Source organism: Sinohyriopsis cumingii, chromosome 1 (assembly GCF_028554795.1).
Source record: "Sinohyriopsis cumingii isolate HCF-2022 chromosome 1, ASM2855479v2, whole genome shotgun sequence".
NCBI classification, from domain to species: Eukaryota; Metazoa; Mollusca; class Bivalvia; order Unionida; family Unionidae; genus Sinohyriopsis; species Sinohyriopsis cumingii.
Genome location: NC_142961.1, coordinates 142,702,968 through 142,725,198, shown reverse-complemented (window position 1 = coordinate 142,725,198; position 22,231 = coordinate 142,702,968). Strand labels below are relative to the sequence as shown.

General features: G+C 36.1%; 1 protein-coding gene across 1 annotated transcript in view; it reads left to right on the top strand.

The window, feature by feature from the left end:
- LOC149808050 (spindle and centriole-associated protein 1-like) overlaps positions 1-15,381 on the top strand; it is a 109,596-nt gene extending 94,215 nt beyond the window's left edge. The window contains exons 19-20 of the mRNA XM_089973054.1: positions 7,485-10,322; positions 10,586-15,381. Of these exons, the coding sequence (XP_089829180.1) occupies positions 7,485-7,601 (117 nt within the window). The 3' untranslated portion in view covers positions 7,602-10,322; positions 10,586-15,381. The remainder of the gene's footprint in view (positions 1-7,484; positions 10,323-10,585) is intronic.
- The last annotated feature ends 6,850 nt before the right edge of the window (positions 15,382-22,231 follow it).

The following is a 22,231-nucleotide window of genomic DNA, read 5'->3' as shown; positions in this document are numbered from 1 at the left end:
AGACCTTGTACATCTTAGGTATTGTTAAAAACCCTGTTATTTCCTAAATTTTGGTGTATGATTGATTGGTGTAGTATGAGTTATAGTGTATACAGCTTGGCCTTACTTCGAATGTGTATCGAAAAAAAACTGCTATTTCCACTGGTTATTTTCACTTCCTGGACTTCAGAGGTAAATTGTAAAAAAAGGGGACAATATATTTTTTACATTTTATATACACGTATTTGGTAATTTATTCATTGCATTTTCAGAAGCTGGTATTGTCAAATCTGTCAAAATTTGATTTTCCCTATTTTATTAGGTGCTAAAGATAGTGTACTTTAGACTAATTCAGGCTGATATTTTAGAACATGGAAGCAGTCATTTTTGTTAGCAGTGTGCTTAGATCATGTACAGTTTCCACAAGTACAATATCCAAAGAAATTTTAGCCACAGTACACGAACATAACAAAGAGGTATGCCAGCATTCTCTCCACTGTGCATGATGCAACTGCAGACAAGTTCAATTTAGACCTGTCACTCTCTCAGATGCTCATAATAACATTGACAAATCTTTGAATATAAACTTCTCTCAATAATAACATGGACAAATCTTGTAAATAAATGTAACTCAGTAATAACATGGGTAAATCTTGTAAATAAACTTATCTCAATAATAACACAGAAAAATCTTGTATATAAACTTATCTCAATAATAACATTGACAAATCTTGTATATAAACTTATCTCAATTATAACATTGACAAATCTTGTATATAAACTTGTCTCAATAATAACATTGACAAATCTTGTATATAAACTTGTCTCAATAATAACATGGACTAATCTTGCTATGGGCAACTTGTACATAATGTTTGTATACTTCTTACCTGAATCAAATGAAATATCATTCCTATTTGGACCTTCTGTTGTTATTTTTCTAATACATTTGTTGACTAAAATGCAGGTATGCTTTTGCAAACATAAGTTTCTTTTTTGTATCAGGGAAATTTGCCCAAAGTTTGCTCCTAAATTTAATATAGAATGATTGATAGTTACCATTATAAATATATATAGTTATTATTTATTTATTTTAATTTTAAATTCCATTGTTGCAATGTATGAAGAATTTTGCCAGGGTGATAAGTACAGTGAGTGCAGTTTAACTGTATATTGTAGTATGAGGCCTACCAGTTCATGTACTGTTTCACTGTCAGGGTCATAAGTACAGTGAGTGCAGTTTAACTGTACATTGTAGTATGAGGCCTACCAGTTCATGTACTGTTTCACTGTCAGGGTGATAAGTACAGTGAGTGCAGTTTAACTGTACATTGTAGTATGAGGCCTACCAGTTCATGTACTGTTTCACTGTCAGGGTGATAAGTACAGTGAGTGCAGTTTAACTGTACATTGTAGTATGAGGCCTACCAGTTCATGTACTGTTTCACTGTCAGGGTGATAAGTACAGTGAGTGCAGTTTAACTGTACATTGTAGTATGAGGCCTACCAGTTCATGTACTGTTTTACTGCCAGGGTGATAAGTACAGTGAGTGCAGTTTAACTGGTAGATTAGTACATTGTAGTATCAGGCCTACCAGTTAATGTACTGTTTTACTGCCAGGGTGATAAGTACAGTGAGTGCAGTTTAACTGGTAGATTAGTACATTGTAGTATGAGGCCTGCAAGTTCATGTACTGTTTCACTGTCAGGGTGATAAGTACAGTGAGTGCAGTTTAACTGTATATTGTAGTATCAGGCCTACCAGTTCATGCACTGTTTCACTGCCAGGGTGATAAGTACAGTGAGTGCAGTTTAACTGGTAGATTAGTACATTGTAGTATGAGGCCTACCAGTTCATGTACTGTTTCACTGTCAGGGTGATAAGTACAGTGAGTGCAGTTTAACTGTACATTGTAGTATGAGGCCTACCAGTTCATGTACTGTTTCACTGTCAGGGTGATAAGTACAGTGAGTGCAGTTTAACTGTATATTGTAGGATCAGGCCTACCAGTTCATGTACTGTTTTACTGCCAGGGTGATAAGTACAGTGAGTGCAGTTTAACTGTATATTGTAGTATCAGGCCTACCAGTTCATGTACTGTTTTACTGCCAGGGTGATAAGTACAGTGAGTGCAGTTTAACTGGTAGATTAGTACATTGTAGTATCAGGCCTACCAGTTAATGTACTGTTTTACTGCCAGGGTGATAAGTACAGTGAGTGCAGTTTAACTGTATATTGTAGTATCAGGCCTACCAGTTCATGCACTGTTTTACTGCCAGGGTGATAAGTACAGTGAGTGCAGTTTAACTGTATATTGTAGTATCAGGCCTACCAGTTCATGTACTGTTTTACTGCCAGGGTGACAAGTACAGTGAGTGCAGTTTAACTGGTAGATTAGTACATTGTAGTATCAGGCCTACCAGTTAATGTACTGTTTTACTGCCAGGGTGATAAGTACAGTGAGTGCAGTTTAACTGGTAGATTAGTACATTGTAGTATGAGGCCTGCAAGTTCATGTACTGTTTCACTGTCAGGGTGATAAGTACAGTGAGTGCAGTTTAACTGTATATTGTAGTATCAGGCCTACCAGTTCATGCACTGTTTCACTGCCAGGGTGATAAGTACAGTGAGTGCAGTTTAACTGGTAGATTAGTACATTGTAGTATGAGGCCTACCAGTTCATGTACTGTTTCACTGTCAGGGTGATAAGTACAGTGAGTGCAGTTTAACTGTACATTGTAGTATGAGGCCTACCAGTTCATGTACTGTTTCACTGTCAGGGTGATAAGTACAGTGAGTGCAGTTTAACTGTATATTGTAGGATCAGGCCTACCAGTTCATGTACTGTTTTACTGCCAGGGTGATAAGTACAGTGAGTGCAGTTTAACTGTATATTGTAGTATCAGGCCTACCAGTTCATGTACTGTTTTACTGCCAGGGTGATAAGTACAGTGAGTGCAGTTTAACTGGTAGATTAGTACATTGTAGTATCAGGCCTACCAGTTAATGTACTGTTTTACTGCCAGGGTGATAAGTACAGTGAGTGCAGTTTAACTGTATATTGTAGTATCAGGCCTACCAGTTCATGCACTGTTTTACTGCCAGGGTGATAAGTACAGTGAGTGCAGTTTAACTGTATATTGTAGTATCAGGCCTACCAGTTCATGTACTGTTTTACTGCCAGGGTGACAAGTACAGTGAGTGCAGTTTAACTGGTAGATTAGTACATTGTAGTATCAGGCCTACCAGTTAATGTACTGTTTTACTGCCAGGGTGATAAGTACAGTGAGTGCAGTTTAACTGGTAGATTAGTACATTGTAGTATGAGGCCTGCAAGTTCATGTACTGTTTCACTGTCAGGGTGATAAGTACAGTGAGTGCAGTTTAACTGTATATTGTAGTATCAGGCCTACCAGTTCATGCACTGTTTCACTGCCAGGGTGATAAGTACAGTGAGTGCAGTTTAACTGGTAGATTAGTACATTGTAGTATGAGGCCTGCAAGTTCATGTACTGTTTCACTGTCAGGGTGATAAGTACAGTGAGTGCAGTTTAACTGTATATTGTAGTATCAGGCCTACCAGTTCATGCACTGTTTCACTGTCAGGGTGATAAGTACAGTGAGTGCTTTTAACTGTATATTGTAGTATCAGGCCTACCAGTTCATGTACTGTTTTACTGCCAGGGTGATAAGTACAGTGAGTGCAGTTTAACTGGTAGATTAGTACATTGTAGTATGAGGCCTGCAAGTTCATGTACTGTTTCACTGTCAGGGTGATAAGTACAGTGAGTGCAGTTTAACTGTATATTGTAGTATGAGGCCTACCAGTTCATGCACTGTTTCACTGTCAGGGTGATAAGTACAGTGAGTGCGTTTAACTGGTAAATTAGTACATTGTAGTATGAGGCCTACCAGTTCATGCACTGTTTCACTGTCAGGGTGATAAGTACAGTGAGTGCAGTTTAACTGTACATTGTAGTATGAGGCCTACCAGTTCATGCACTGTTTCACTGTCAGGGTGATAAGTACAGTGAGTGCAGTTTAACTGTATATTGTAGTATGAGGCCTGCAAGTTCATGCACTGTTTCACTGTCAGGGTGATAAGTACAGTGAGTGCAGTTTAACTGTATATTGTAGTATGAGGCCTACCAGTTCATGCACTGTTTCACTGTCAGGGTGATAAGTACAGTGAGTGCAGTTTAACTGTATATTGTAGTATGAGGCCTACCAGTTCATGTACTGTTTCACTGTCAGGGTGATAAGTACAGTGAGTGCATTTAACTGTATATTGTAGTATGAGGCCTACCAGTTCATGTACTGTTTCACTGTCAGGGTGATAAGTACAGTGAGTGCAGTTTAACTGTACATTGTAGTATGAGGCCTACCAGTTCATGTACTGTTTCACTGTCAGGGTGATAAGTACAGTGAGTGCGTTTAACTGTATATTGTAGTATGAGGCCTACCAGTTCATGCACTGTTTCACTGTCAGGGTGATAAGTACAGTGAGTGCAGTTTAACTGTATATTGTAGTATGAGGCCTACCAGTTCATGCACTGTTTCACTGTCAGGGTGATAAGTACAGTGAGTGCGTTTAACTGTATATTGTAGTATGAGGCCTACCAGTTCATGCACTGTTTCACTGTCAGGGTGATAAGTACAGTGAGTGCAGTTTAACTGTACATTGTAGTATGAGGCCTACCAGTTCATGTACTGTTTCACTGCCAGGGTGATAAGTACAGTGAGTGCAGTTTAACTGGTAGATTAGTACATTGTAGTATCAGGCCTACCAGTTCATGCACTGTTTCACTGTCAGGGTGATAAGTACAGTGAGTGCATTTAACTGTATATTGTAGTATGAGGCCTACCAGTTCATGCACTGTTCACTGTCAGGGTGATAAGTACAGTGAGTGCAGTTTAACTGTACATTGTAGTATGAGCCTACCAGTTCATGTACTGTTTCACTGTCAGGGTGATAAGTACAGTGAGTGCAGTTTAACTGTACATTGTAGTATGAGGCCTACCAGTTCATGAACTGTTTCACTGTCAGGGTGATAAGTAGAGTGAGTGCAGTTTAACTGTACATTGTAGTATGAGGCCTACCAGTTCATGTACTGTTTCACTGTCAGGGTGATAAGTACAGTGAGTGCAGTTTAACTGTATATTGTAGTATGAGGCCTACCAGTTCATGTACTGTTTCACTGTCAGGGTGATAAGTACAGTGAGTGCAGTTTAACTGTACATTGTAGTGTGAGGCCTACCAGTTCATGTACTGTTTCACTGTCAGGGTGATAAGTACAGTGAGTGCAGTTTAACTGTACATTGTAGTGTGAGGCCTACCAGTTCATGAACTGTTTCACTGTCAGGGTGATAAGTACAGTGAGTGCAGTTTAACTGTAGATTGTAGTATGAGGCCTACCAGTTCATGTACTGTTTCACTGTCAGGGTGATAAGTACAGTGAGTGCAGTTTAACTGTATATTGTAGTATGAGGCCTACCAGTTCATGAACTGTTTCACTGTCAGGGTGATAAGTACAGTGAGTGCAGTTTAACTGTATATTGTAGTATGAGGCCTACCAGTTCATGAACTGTTTCACTGTCAGGGTGATAAGTACAGTGAGTGCGTTTAACTGTATATTGTAGTATGAGGCCTACCAGTTCATGCACTGTTTCACTGTCAGGGTGATAAGTACAGTGAGTGCAGTTTAACTGTACATTGTAGTATGAGGCCTACCAGTTCATGTACTGTTTCACTGTCAGGGTGATAAGTACAGTGAGTGCAGTTTAACTGGTAGATTAGTACATTGTAGTATCAGGCCTACCAGTTCATGCGCTGTTTCACTGTCAGGGTGATAAGTACAGTGAGTGCAGTTTAACTGGTAGATTAGTACATTGTAGTTTGAGGCCTACCAGTTCATGTACAGTTTCACTGTCAGGGTGATAAGTACAGTGAGTGCATTTAACTGTATATTGTAGTATCAGGCCTACCAGTTAATGTACTGTTTCACTGCCAATGAACCAGTTTTTGGAGTGTTCCTATAAATACCATACAACTAAAATTTCTGCTTCAACCTTAATTGTTTTTTTTGAATTTGTTGTCTCCATCAATGTCTGTTGTTCAAACCCTGCCTCAAATAAATGTAAAAGATGTGTTCAGTAAGAACATGGTTCAGCTGTACATTATAATCTGCCTGGTAGATGTGGAGCCTTAAAGCCTTGGACGAGTTTGTGCCAAAACAATTGTCTGGCAGCAGTGATTTACAGAAAATCATCCAAGACTGATTCGGTGGTCTGAGTGGTTAGAGCATCCACTTGGGAAGTTGTGGGTTCGAACCCCACCGAATCATACCAAAGACTTATAAAAATGGTACTAGCAGCTGCCATGCTTGGCACTCAGTATTAAGAGGTTAGTGTTAAAACTGGTTGACCTGATGTCAGGATAATATCAAAGGTGGGACAAGTTGCTACATGTCTGCATCATGATGCCTTAGTGCTAGACATCACTAGAAACTGCCACTCTGTAGACATTTTTGCAATATGACTAAAATTCTTAAAGTTATATTTAAAATCCAAATCACACATCCAAGAAAGATGTAAAAATAATTGATAACCTTGCAATTTGTTGGGAATGTTATGAGAAGTTTGCAGATGGGATGATGAACTTCATGCTGACATTATCTTATCCATTTGTATTCCCAGTGTTAGCTAATACCACCTTTCTCCACAACAAGTATGTATATGAGCAATGCTTTTTAGTAATAAACACATCATACCTTATTAATATCATCTGCTCAAACAATTTGCAAATTAATGACTTGGAAAAATATTAAAAAGTTTCCTGGTCTAAGAGAAGAATGATGATAACAGAACATATCTATGTTGGACTGCCCTCCTTATCCCATGCACTATGATGTGTTATCTATGTTGGACTGCCCTCCTTATCCCATGCACTATGATGTGTTATCTATGTTGGACTGTCCTCCTTATCCCATGCACTATGATGTGTTATCTATGTTGGACTGCCCTCCTTATCCCATGCACTATTATGTGTTATTTGTATTGCCACATACTTGGATAATTCCTGTAACTCTTTGAACTTGGTTCACTTTTTAACATTATTTGCACTTTAGACAGATTTTTCCAATATTGTTTTTAATATATATTGCACTGTTGTATTGAATACCCACCGCATGCAATTAAAAATACAATCAAGGCTTATTGTTTTGAAAAAAAGGATTAGTTAGGAGTAAAATTCTCAAGGCTAAATTGTTAAAGCAAGGTATTAAACATAATTTGGAGATTGTTCTTTTGGGATCATTGATCATTTCATTACTGCTTTAAGTTTTTTTCCCAGCCACTATGGATTTCTCAATAGGTTATTAGGTGCAAAAATATACAAGATAAGCATTGCAGAGATTTTTATGTGCGGTGAAGTGCATAAAATATATAACAATTATATGGAATAAAGACAAGCAAAGATGCTGTATCATTGTTTTCAATATTGCAGAGTTCCAGTTTTGTGGCTCCAGCAGCCAGAGGAATTACTGTATCCATTCCTCGAATGGACTTGGATTCATCGGGCAACAGCCCTTCACCACCACACTCTGTTGCCACAGCCCACTGAGAAAAGGACTTAGATTCATCAGACAACAGCCCTTCACCACCACACTCTGTTGCTACAGCCCACTGAGAAATGGACTTGGATTCATCGGACAACAGCCCTTCACCACAGCCCTCTGTTGCCACAGCCCAATAAGAAATAAACAGTGCAGGTCTATCTCATTTCAAACAACAGTCTACTTTTGGTCTTTCAAGAAAATCACAGAAAACTTTAAAAAATTACTTGCTTTTTCAGTCCGTAACAATTCAGTGGAAGAGAAGAAATCATATGACCTCATGGAAAACACATGGAAATCAATAATAGTGATGTACAAGTTCTTCTTGCTGGACTGGTTGAAAGTGTCCTGATTTTGACTTTGCTAAAGTCTTCATGAATCTAGTTTGTTCAGTTTAATGATCATCAGTCACATGTGAAATGGCCCATAATTTAAACTTCACTTGGCATATGAAATGACCTGACATTCAAGCTTCATTTGGCTTGTGAAATGGCCTTGTCATTTAAACTTCACTTCGCCTTTGAAATGGCCTTTGAAGTAAACTTCACTTGGCCTTTGAAATGGCCTGTCATTTAAGCTTCATTTGGCATGTGAAATGGCTTTTCAAGTAAACATCACTTGGCCTTTGAAATGGTCTGTCATGTAAGCTTCACTTGCCTTGTGAAATGACTTTGTCATTTAAACTTCACTTGGCTTGTGAAATGGCCTTTCAAGTAAACTTCACTTGGTCTTTGAAATGGTCTGTCATGTAAGCTTCACTTGGCTTGTGAAATGGCTTTGTCATTTAAACTTGACTTGGCCATTGAAATGGTCTGTCATTTAATCTTCATTTGTCATGTGAAATGGCCATGTCATTTAAACTTCAATTGGCCTTTGAAATGGCCATACATTTAAACTTCACTTGGCCTTTGAAATGGTCTTGTCACTTAAGCTTCATTTGGCATGTGAAATGGCCCATAATTTAAACTTCACTTGGCATGTGAAATGGCCTGTCATTTAAGCTTCATTTGGCATGTGAAATGGCCCATAATTTAAACTTCACTTGGCCTTTGAAATGGTCTTGTCACTTAAGCTTCATTTGGCATGTGAAATGGCCCATAATTTAAACTTCACTTGGCATGTGAAATGGCCTGTCATTTAAGCTTTATTTGGCATGTGAAATGGCCCATAATTTAAACTTCACTTGGCATGTGAAATGGCCTATCATTTAAGCTTCATTTGGCATGTGAAATGGCCTATCATTTAAGCTTCATTTGGCATGTGAAATGGCCCATAATTTAAACTTCACTTGGCATGTGAAATGGCCTATCATTTAAGCTTCATTTGGCATGTGAAATGGCCTATCATTTAATTTTCGTTTGGCAAGTGTCATGATTTTATCATTTAAACAGATTTTCTGATAGTATTTTAAAGTGGAAATACAAAATGTTATAGCTGATGTGTATGTGGACAATACTATGAAGTTAAACAGAAGGGTTATATTTATAACATATCAAAATGGTGAGTCCAAAAATTAGAAATTTTGGACATAATGAATTTCAGAGAAAAATAAAAACCATGAAAATATTAGAAACAAATATCCAGCATCTACAGCATATTTCATTCTTCACCTTAGAGTAGACAGCCTGTTGGGATCTGCATTAGATGTGCTATCTAGAGTAGACAGCCTGTTGGGATCTGCATTAGATGTGCTATCTAGAGTTGACAGCCTGTTGGGATCTGCATTAGATGTTCTATCTAGATTTGCAGCTGTTTTTAATTACATTGCACTAGGGGACCAAAAAAAAGGGATCAAACATGCTTGGTTCAGTTTAATAGCAGATTATGCCTTCAGTTTTTTTTCTTCTCCCCCAAATGATTTAGCTCAGTAAACTTTGTGTGGTCATTGTTCTAGAACGAACTACAGAATAAGTTCTGCATGAATTCTCTACAGAGAGGAGTTTGGTTAAAAAACCCAGAAACAATCAAAAGTTGTACTATATGGTACATGCAAAATATTTGATGTCAAAACAGGTGGCAGTTGTATGATTATGCAAGAACACATCTTTAGTGCTGCAGTAACATTTAATACCTGCACATTGTAAATTCATTTTTTTCAAGCCCATAGTAGTGTGAAGCAAGACAGTGACTTTTCTGGTGTCAGAATAACAAAATAGTTTGTTAAGGCTTTGACTAAAAATTTTAATTTGCTTTTATTTTCTAAATTCCTTTATGGATTCTCATCCATTAATCATAAATCAATATAAAGCAAAGACAATTCATTCTCTGATGCCCCTCTGACCTTGGGGTCAATTTCACGGTAATAAAATATTGGCATTAATCGTTTTGCTTAAGATTTTTAATACAATTATATTTTCTAAATCTCTTGATGGATTATGCTCAATTTTAGCTGAATCATTAATGAAGCAAAGACAGTTCTTTTCTGCAGCATGCTTGTTCATGTCTTTGGCCTTGGAGTCAAGGTCATTGTCATAGAAAATTTGTATTACACTATTTTGTATGCTTGTATTCCCCAAAACCACTTGATGGATTATATTCATACTTGAGTTAAATCAACATAACAATACATTATTCATTCTTTGACATACTCTGGCAACTTTTTTACATTGGTTTCAAGGTGACACGATTTAAAGCAGTTCTTTATGGCTTGACATGTAGGCCCTAGAATTCTTGTTTGGAATGTATATTGTTTAGAAAAACTTTAAATTTTTTCTTATCCAGCAAGAAAGGTTGTTGTTGTTGTTGTTGTGGGGTTTAACGCCATTTTTCAGCACGATAGGCTATACATGGCGGCCAGTATTAATGGTGGAGGAAGAACCCTGAAAACCCCGGAAAGAACCACCGACCCACGAGAAGCTACTGGCAAGCTTTCTCACATGCCCACATTGGCTGAATCTTAGACTCGAACCGCCGCAGACAGAGGTGAGATGGCAGTGATCCGTAACGAAGAGCGCTTTAGACCACTCGGCCACTCGGGACCCCAGCAAGAAAGGTAATATGTGACAAGGACAGATAATGTTAAACAACTGCATATTCATTAGAGCTTATATACAATTAGAGTCCATTCTTGGAAATAACTGAGTCATTTGACCCATATATGTAAAAAAAATCAAAGTTGATGTAAACTTTGCTGAAGTTGATGTCTTCAGCCCTACCCTTTTTGTTGCCATGCAATGATTTTATATTCTGAGAATAATGTCAACTGCTTTGTCTTATTTTTTTATTCAGTGAGAAGTGCATAGTATTGTTTGCTTTCTGATAAACTTTTGTTGATCCTGTAATAAATGAATACATGTCTGCAATTATGTTTCAATCTGTTAGATGCCTGCCCTGCAAAAACCTAAAAAGTTTTAAGAAATTAATGAATAGTGGAGGTTTACAGACAGATTTATAGTTTAGGTAAACAAGTTTGTTTTGAATTTTTGAATGAGTAGGAGGGCTTATTATTCGGTGTATATCACCCATTATTTGTAAAGCAACCAATTATCGAGGTTGCTTGTTTTTTTGGTTGTTGCAAAATTCAAGTCATACTGTACAATAATCTTGCTGAATCAAACTAATTAATTTTTTAACAAAGTTAATGAGCATTTCATTAGTTTTTATATTATTTGTCTGAAATGTTTACAGAGTTACTTTGCCCCCTAATTTTAGTACAATGTGGACTATGTGCAACAAAATGTATTTCATAGTATGTAAAGCATTTTATTTTATTAAAAATCAAATCAAAATTGTATTCATTAAGAACTGTAAATTTGTTACTCATGTGATGATGTTACAGAGATATATTTTTATTTAACAAAATGGACTGAACTGTAGTCAAACCTGTTTAATGACCAAACAAAAGCAGGATCAAACAAAAGCTGTCTTTACATACAAGTGGTTGTTATATAACAGTTAGAGTCTTGTCACTGGATTTAAAACAAAGAAGAATATATTACGATGGATGCATGAATGGACAGGTAGAAAGAATAGAAGAAGGAAAACACTATGTAGTCAGGTAGAAATAAAGTAAATAGAAAGGTATATTGATAGAAAGATAGGTATGATATCGACTCAGAATAATCACTGGTTGCTATGCAGAAGACACGAGTCCAAAAATAGAAAAAGTGACAGTCACCAAACATGTTGTGCAGATGGTTGCTGCACACAGGACAGTGAAAAAAAGAAAATAAAATGGCAGTCACCCATCATGTTGTGCAGATCACTGCTATCTGCAGGCAATCGATATAGAAGATTATGAGGGTATTAAAAAATTGTAGTCTTAATGGATGGGTGGTTGACATGTAGAGTTTGTTGCTAGACTGGGTTATACTGTATTAACATCCATCTTGGTAAAGAGGACATTCTGCTTCAGCTAAGGGTACGTGACAGTTTCTCCATGACACATGGTGTCGAACTGTTTTTAAGATATTTACAGGGCTCTGTGAATTGTTAAAATATTTTAAGATATTTTTTGCTGAAGGCAACAATACTTATAAAGATACATATTACTGTACATAGATAAAATAATTTTGTAGACATGTATGCATAGTTAATTAATTTTCCGAGATAATTAGTGTACTTTTTAGTCCTAAATTTTAATTCCTTTCTATAGAAAATTGAATATTATGTAAAGCTTTGTAATTATCAAAGTATATATAAAACCTATTTATGTCATTTATAACTGAATATTAAAGATCTTTCCACAAGGACATTTTTTTACTTTTAATTTTAACATATTAGTCAGATCAAAGCTGAGTAAATTGCTTGCATGTTTGCATGGAACTGCTTGATGAATTCTACACAGCAAGTAAACTTTTATTTTACTGGATCTTGTTAAAAACTAGAAGAAACTCAAAGGCACACCATGGCAAAATACATTTGTAAAAATAAAAATATTCTGTTTAACATTGAATATAATTTCAGATAAAGTAATAGCAGTTACCAAGCACTGCATGTTGAAATACTCACCTCACATCCTGTTTCCCTCACCCCCAGCCCCACCCTGTACTCAACATCGTCATGTGACAGTGATCCAGGGGGACATAATGCAAAATCCATCAAATACATAGTGCAGCTTCCTGTAATGACTGCATATATAAAGTTTGGTCAGAAAACAGTTGGAACTATCAAGTTACATTTTTTCACATTTGACCTATGACCCCCTCTTCAGGACCATATGGGTGGGGCCAAGGATGACATCTCACTCACAGATGGCTACCAAAGGCTAACTTTAACTATGAATATCCACCCAGAGGTGTAGGAGGTTGCCAAGAAATTTGGAAACCATTCTGCATTTACTGTGAATGTAATTGAAATGTGTATGAATACATGTTGACTTGTATGTACATATTGGATGGACACAGAGACAAAACTGATGTATGCCTTTTTTCTCGGATCAGGTATAATAATGATGGTCATAGAAAATTTATTTTGTATAAAGCACTAATTTAGGCCCAAAAACATATTTTTCATCATTTGTGTCACTTGTGCAGTCATTAAGACTTTTGCTTTGTTTTGGTGTTATTTATATTTAATTTGTTTGTTAGCTTTTTTAGTTTTTTTTATATTCATTATATGATTATATTTTGGACTTGACTTTTTCCAAAATCAAGTTCATTTTTCTACCTGACCTGCTTCATTAATTATTTATTCTGTAAACAACTAATACATATCTAATATTTTCTCTATGTGTATGGGTTTAATTATTAGAATCATTATTAAGAGAAGTAAGTTTATTTATTTTGGTCTGAGTCAAGGACTATGTGTTTTCCATGTTCTTTATTATATTTTTTAGTAATGGACCTTATAATTATAACTAAGATTTTATATTGTAAAGATTTGGAAACTTCCAGAATGAAATTTTCCAACAGGTAATATTTTTTATATGTAGAAAATGCAAATTGTGACCTGAGGTCAGGTGGAGGGCTATATAATCTTGTCAAAGGAAAAAATATTTATTGTGCTTTAAGATCTGAGCAGAACCAGTTGTATTATTGTTGTGTCCAGTATTTCATTTGGGCTGGAATTTATTTATTCAAATTATTTAATTAAAATGATTCTTCTTTGGAAATACAGAGTGTTCAGAAATAACATTCTTGGAAATAGAGACTTGGATTCATCGTGAAATTCAAATAAGGCAGTATATTCTTAGATTATATTATTGTGATTCAACAAAAGACTGTTAGCACATCACTATGAAACAGGCCACCACAGGCACATCCCCACTTCCAACATTGCATTTATTTTAGAATACCACTAACGTTTGTTCAGAACTTTAATTATTAGGACTTGTATTTGAAATTCTAAGATTATCTGGGATTTAGTTTGCAATAATACATTTTTCACTTTGTATTATAGGGAAATAAATTATCTGTTGAATTTTACAAAGCTTGTTGGTTCTCACTCTTTTCTATTACTTATTGTAAGACCATAGAGTTTTAATACTGGAGTCATTGAGACTTTGGCATCGTTGTTTGCATTGGTGCCCCACTTAGAGCTTTAGGACAGCTTGCTATATCTCTTGTTTCTTTTATCACATGGTAGTTATTTTGATTTACTTCTAATCATCATCATCAGCTGGCATTAATGAAGATTCCATACGTTGAAGTTCTAAAACAAAATGTTCTAACAAAACATTTGGTTTAAGTTCTGAGGTAAGTTTTTTGTTGATATCTAGAGGCTCTAATTTGATATATTTCAATATGAATTTAATTTGGGTTTTCCCACCTCCCATCATATTCTATATTAATGTAAATGCCATGCCTGTTTAATACATTTTTTGTACTGTTTTAAACAGGGGCTCATCATTCCGCACCATTCCTGTATCAGATCTCTGCTATCAGTCCAGGGGCCCTGAGTGGCCGAGTGGTCTAAAGGTCTCTCTGTTACGGATCACTGCCATCTTACCTCTGTCTGAGTGGGTTCGAGTCTCGGATTCGGCCAATGTGGGTATGTGAGAAAGCTTGCCAGTAGCTTCTCGTGGGTCGGTGATTCTTTCCAGGGTTTTCCCGGGTTCTTCCTCCACCATTTAATACTGGCCGCCATGTATAGCCTATCGTGTGCTGAAAAATGGCGTTAAACCACACAACACCAACACCAACAGCAATCAGTCCAGACTATACGAGTGCTTTAGAGTGGGATTGGGCCATGTGATTATTTTTTAGTAGGATACATGTAATTTGAAATCGGAATACTTTCTTCATGCTGAGAAGAACCTAGCACTAATCAACTTGATCTGGGATAAATCCAAAATAAACTCTTATGCAGGGATCAGCCCAGCCTAGATTTACTTAACATGGGATCAACCCAGAATACACTCTTATGCAGGCATCAGCCTAGCATAGATGAACATAAGATAGGATCAGCTCAGAATAGACTCTGATGCATATTCTACTTAATACTGGATTATGCCAGAGTCTAATGCTGGGATCAACTAGTGCAGATTCTGCTTAAGCTGGAATCAGCCCAGGATATATTTTTTGACTCAGATCATGCCTAATATACACTCTTATACTCTGATCAGCCCAGCACAGTTCTACTTGATCTGGGATCATGCCTAATATACACTCTTATACTCTGATCAGCCCAGCACAGACTGGGAATCATCATTGACATGTATGGTATTTCTTCAAATTCTAGCTCATGTGTATCCACCATGGATCCGAATATATTTTTGTTTAAATAGTGATAGTGGTATTGTATATGTACATGGTGACTTGGCTGAATATTTGTAATGATGAATGCATTAAAGTGAGAGAGAGAGAGAAAGGTTGCATTATACTCATGTAACCCTTTTATCCTTACAAGCTATGTTCATGCTTCATACAGGTCTGTATTTTGTTGTGCATATTTTCTGAATTTCTCAGGGATTGTACATAGTAGAGTTTAGTTCACGAACACATGTATAGGCTGCAATGTGAGAAAATGTCCTGGCATGAAGTTAACTTTCTAAGATGTTGTGCATTTTCAGAAAGCATTATTCCATGCACATAATGCATCCATACCATGTATATCCATGCATATAATGCATCCATACCATGTATATACATGCACATAATGCATCCAGACCAAGTATATACATCCATATAATGCATCCAGACCATGTATATACATCCATATAATGCATCCATACCATGTATATCCATGCACATAATGCATCCAGACCATGTATATACATGCATATAATGCATCCAGACCATGTATATACATGCATATAAAACAGCCATACCATGTATATCCATGCACATAATGCATCCAGACCATGTATATACATGCATATAATGCATCCAGACCATGTATATCCATGCACATAATGCATCCATACCATGTATATACATGCATATAATGCATCCATACCATGTATATACATGCATATAATGCATCCAGACCATGTATATCTATGCACATAATGCATCCATACCATGTATATACATGCATATAATGCATCCAGACCATGTATATCCATGCACATAATGCATCCATACCATGTATATACATGCATATAATGCATCCAGACCATGTATATCCATGCACATAATGCATCCATACCATGTATATACATGCATATAATGCATCCAGACCAAGTATATACATGCATATAATGCATCCATACCATGTATACACATGCATACAATGCATCCATACCATGTATATACATGCATATAATGCATCCAGACCAAGTATATACATGCATATAATGCTTTGTTGTTGTTATAGGGTTTAATGCCATTTTCAGCACAAGATAGGCTATACATGGCGGCCAGTATTAATGGTGAAGAACCCGTGAAAACCCACGGAAAGAACCACCGACCCACGAGAAGCTACCGGCAAGCTTTCTCACATATCCACATTGGCCGAGCCCGAGACTTGAACCCACGCAGACAGAGGTGAGATGGCAGTGATCCGTGACAGAGCGCTTTAGACCACTCGGCCACTCTGGGCCCCTGCATATAATGCAGCCATACCAATGTATATATATATATGCATATAATGCATCCAGACCATGTATATACATGCATAAAATACATCCACACCATGTATATACATGCATATAATGCATCCAAACCATTTCTAAACATATATATATAATGCAAATGAATATACAAAAGTCTGCATAATGCAACAGCAATATGATGTTGCATGTTCATTTCTATGATGTCATATTGTCTGAAAGGAAGTTGTTTTCATTTAATTGTTCAGATCAATTAATAAGTACATTATTCATTCAGAAGTAGGTTGCTGTATCCAATATTTAATGCTTGAGTGTCTTGTCTTTTTTCTGCATAGAAGGAATTTTTTTAGCATAAACTTGATCATGAGATGCATCTCTATGAAAATAATGCCATTCTTTCTAAAGTAATCACTGTGACCTATATTTGATCCTAGTTTGAACAAGCTTGTATTATGTGTGAAAGTTATGTGACCTTGTAGGCAACAAATTAAAGCTTGGAATATGTGTGAAAGTTATGTGACTCTGCAGGCCACAAATTAAAGCTTGGAATAGGTGTGAAACTTATGTCACACTGTAAGCAACAATTTAACGCTTGGAATATGTGTGAAAGTTATGTGATACTGTAAGCAACAAGTTAAAGCTTGGAATATGTGTGAAAGCAACAAGTTAAAGCTTGGAATATGTGTGAAAGTTATGTGACACTGTAGGCAACAAATTAAAGCTTAGAATATGTGTGAAAGTTATGTGACACTGTTAGCAACAAATTAAAGCTTTGAATATGTCTGAAAGTTACGTGACCCTGTAGGCCACAAATTATAGCTTGGAATATGTATGAAAGTTATGTGACACTGTAGGCCACAAATTAAAGCTTAGAATATGTCTGAAAGTTATGTGACACGGTAGGCCACAAATTAATGCTTAGAATATGTCTGAAAGTTATGTGACACGGTAGGCCACAAATTAATGCTTGGAATATGTATGAAAGCTATGCGACACTGTAGGCCACAAATTAAAGCTCGGAATATGTGTGAAAGTTATGTGCCCATGTAGGCCACAATTTAAAGCTTGGAATATGTATGAAAGTTATGTGACACTGTAGACCACAAAGTAAAACTTTGGAGTAGGTGTGAAAGTTATGTGACACTGTAGGCAACAAATTAAAGCTTGGAATATGTGTGAAAGTAGGCCACAAATTAAAACTTGGAATATGTGTGAAAGTTATGTGACACTGCAGGCCACAAATTAAAGCTTGGAATATGTCTGAGAGTTAAGTGACACTGTAGGCTACAAATTAAAGTTTGGAATGTGTGTGAAAGTTATGTGACAATGTAGACCATAAAGTAAAACTTTGGAATAGGTGAGAAAGTTATGTGACACTGTAGGCCACAAATTAAAGCTCAGAATAAGTGTGAAAGTTATGTGACACTGTAGGCCACAAATTAAAACTTGGAATATGTGTGAAAGTTATGTGACCCTGTAGGCAACAAATTAAAGTTTGAAATATGTGTGAAAGTTATGTGACATTGTAGGCAACAAATTAAAGCTTGGAATATGTGTGAAAGTAGGCCACAAATTAAAACTCAGAATATGTGTGAAAGTTATGCGACACTATAGGCCACAAATTAAAGCTTGTAATATGTCTGAGAGTTAAGTGACACTGTAGGCTACAAATTAAAGTTTGGAATGTGTGTGAAAGTTATGTGACAATGTAGACCACAAAGTAAAACTTTGGAATAGGTGTGAAGGTTATGTGACACTGTAGGCAACAAATTAAAGCTTGGAATTAAAGCTTGGAATATGTGTGAAAGTTATGTGACAATGTAGACCACAAAGTAAAACTTTGGAATAGGTGTGAAAGTTATGTGACACTGTAGGCCACAAATTAATACTTGGAATATGTGTGAAAGTTATGTGACACTGTAGGCCACAAATTAATACTTGGAATATGTGTGAAAGTTATGTGACCCTGTAGGCAACAAATTAAAGTTTGAAATATGTGTGAAAGTTATGTGACACTGTAGGAAACAAATTAAAACATGGAATATGTGTGAAAGTAGGTAACAAATTAAAGCTTGGAATATGTGTGAAAGGTATGTGACACTGTAGGGCACAAATTAAAACTTGGAATATGTGTGAAAGTAGGCAACAAATTAAAGCTTGGAATATGTGTGAAAGTTATGTGATACTGTAGGCCACAAATTAAAACTTGGAATATGTGTGAAAGTTATGTGACACTGTAGGCAACAAATTAAAGCTTGGAATATGTGTGAAAGTAGGCCACAAATTAAAACTTGGAATATGTGTGAAAGTTATGTGACACTGTAGGCCACAAATTAAATCTTGGAATATGTCTGAGAGTTAAGTGACACTGTAGGCTACAAATTAAAGTTTGGAATGTGTGTGCAAGTTATGTGACAATGTAGACCACAAAGTAAAACTTTGGAATAGGTGTGAAAGTTATGTGACACTGTAGGCCACAAATTAAAGCTCGGAATATGTGTGAAAGTTAAGTGACACTGTAGGCCACAAATTAAAACTTGGAATATGTGTGAAAGTAGGCAACAAATTAAAGCTTGGAATATGTGTGAAAGTTATGTGACACTGTAGGCAACAAATCAAAACTTGGAATATGTGTGAAAGTAGGCAACAAATTAAAGCTTGGAATATGTGTGAAAGTTATGTGACACTGTAGGCAACAAATTAAAGCTTGGAATTAAAGCTTGGAATATGTGTGAAAGTTATGTGACAATGTAAGCAACAAATTAAAACTTGGAATATGTGTGAAAGTTATGTGACCCTGTAGGCAACAAATTAAAGTTTGAAATATGTGTGAAAGTTATGTGACACTGTAGGCAACAAATGAAAGCTTGGAATATGTGTGAAAGTAGGCCACAAATTAAAACTTGGAATATGTGTGAAAGTTATGTGACACTGTAGGCCACAAATTAAAGCTTGGAATATGTCTGAGAGTTAAGTGACACTGTAGGCTACAAATTAAAGTTTGGAATGTGTGTGCAAGTTATGTGACAATGTAGACCACAAAGTAAAACTTTGGAATAGGTGTGAAAGTTATGTGACACTGTAGGCCACAAATTAAAGCTCGGAATATGTGTGAAAGTTAAGTGACACTGTAGGCCACAAATTAAAACTTGGAATATGTGTGAAAGTAGGCAACAAATTAAAGCTTGGAATATGTGTGAAAGTTATGTGACACTGTAGGCAACAAATCAAAACTTGGAATATGTGTGAAAGTAGGCAACAAATTAAAGCTTGGAATATGTGTGAAAGTTATGTGACACTGTAGGCAACAAATTAAAGCTTGGAATTAAAGCTTGGAATATGTGTGAAAGTTATGTGACAATGTAAGCAACAAATTAAAACTTGGAATATGTGTGAAAGTTATGTGACACTGTAAGGCACAAATTAAAACTTGGAATATGTGTGAAAGTAGACAACAAATTACAGCTTGGAATATGTGTGAAAGTTATGTGACACTGTAGGCAACAAATCAAAACTTGGAATATGTGTGAAAGTAGGTAACAAATTAAAGCTTGGAATATGTGTGAAAGTTATCCGACACTGTAGGCCACAAATTAAAGCTTGGAATATGTGTGAAAGTTATGTGACCCTGTAGGCAACAAATTAAAGTTTGAAATATGTGTGAAAGTTATGTGACACTGTAGGCAACAAATGAAAGCTTGGAATATGTGTGAAAGTAGGTAACAAATTAAAGCTTGGAATATGTGTGAAAGTTATGTGACACTGTAAGGCACAAATTAAAACTTGGAATATGTGTGAAAGTAGGCAACAAATTACAGCTTGGAATATGTGTGAAAGTTATGTGACACTGTAGGCAACAAATCAAAACTTGGAATATGTGTGAAAGTAGGTAACAAATTAAAGCTTGGAATATGTGTGAAAGTTATCCGACACTGTAGGCCACAAATTAAAGCTTGGAATATGTGTGAAAGTTATGTGACCCTGTAGGCAACAAATTAAAGTTTGAAATATGTGTGAAAGTTATGTGACACTGTAGGCAACAAATGAAAGCTTGGAATATGTGTGAAAGTAGGTAACAAATTAAAGCTTGGAATATGTGTGAAAGTTATGTGACACTGTAAGGCACAAATTAAAACTTGGAATATGTGTGAAAGTACGCAACAAATTACAGCTTGGAATATGTGTGAAAGTTATGTGACACTGTAGGCAACAAATCAAAACTTGGAATATGTGTGAAAGTAGGTAACAAATTAAAGCTTGGAATATGTGTGAAAGTTATCCGACACTGTAGGCCACAAATTAAAGCTTGGAATATGTGTGAAAGTTATGTGACCCTGTAGGCAACAAATTAAAGTTTGAAATATGTGTGAAAGTTATGTGACACTGTAGGCAACAAATGAAAGCTTGGAATATGTGTGAAAGTAGGCAACAAATTAAAGCTTGGAATATGTGTGAAAGTAGGCAACAAAATAAAGCTTGGAATATGTGTGAAAGTTATGTGACAGTGAAGACCACACATTAAAACTTGGAATATGTGTGAAAGTTATCCGACACTGTAGGCCACAAATTAAAGCTTGGAATATGTGTGAAAGTAGGCAACAAATTAAAGCTTGGAATATGTGTGAAAGTAGGCAACAAAATAAAGCTTGGAATATGTGTGAAAGTTATGTGACAGTGAAGACCACACATTAAAACTTGGAATATGTGTGAAAGTTATCCGACACTGTAGGCCACAAATTAAAGCTTGGAATAGGTGTGAAAGTTATGTGGCACTGTAGGCAACAAATTAAAGCTCTGAATATGTCTGAAAGTTACGTGACCCTGTAGGCTACAAATTATAGCTTGGAATATGTCTGAAAGTTACATGACACTGTGGGCCACAAATTAAAGCTTGAACTGCAAACTTCAAAGAGATGATGCATTTTTATTATTCTTGTATCGCTTAACAGAATTTAATCAGACTTGTAAAAAAAGGTCAAACTGAAATGGTATAAAGTTTTGGAGATAGTCTATATTGGTTTGTGTTCTTGCAATACTAAATATGCTTCCTTAGTGAAAAGGTCAACTGTTAAGTTACTTAAGCAGGTGAGCGATATCAAACTAAACACAGTCAATTATAGAAGTTTAACTCTTTTATATTTCTCATACTCTGGTGCATCATAAAACTGGTTGAAGGAATACATTTCAAAGTGAAGTACAACAGAGATTAAAGAGTAGGTCATGATTGTGACCTATAATTTATGTTGCGATTGAAATGAATTTTTCAGAGACACTTCATGGTTGGATTACTGCTTCATTGTGGCTTTCAAATTAGTTACCATAGCAGTCTTCATTTTGGCTTTCAAATTAGTTACCTTAGCAGTCTTCATTGTGGCTTTCAAATTAGGTACCTTAGCAGTCTTCATTGTGGCTTTCAAATTAGGTACCTTAGCAGTCTTCATTGTGGCTTTCAAATTAGTTACCTCAGCAGTCTTCATTGTGGCTTTCAAATTAGTTACCTTAGCAGTCTTCATTGTGGCTTTCAAATTAGTTACCTCAGCAGTCTTCATTGTGGCTTTCAAATTAGTTACCTTAGCAGTCTTCATTGTGGCTTTCAAATTAGTTACCTTAGCAGTCTTCATTGTGGCTTTCAAATTAGTTACCTTAGCAGTCTTCATTGTGGCTTTCAAATTAGTTACCTTAGCAGTCTCCATTGTGGCTTTCAAA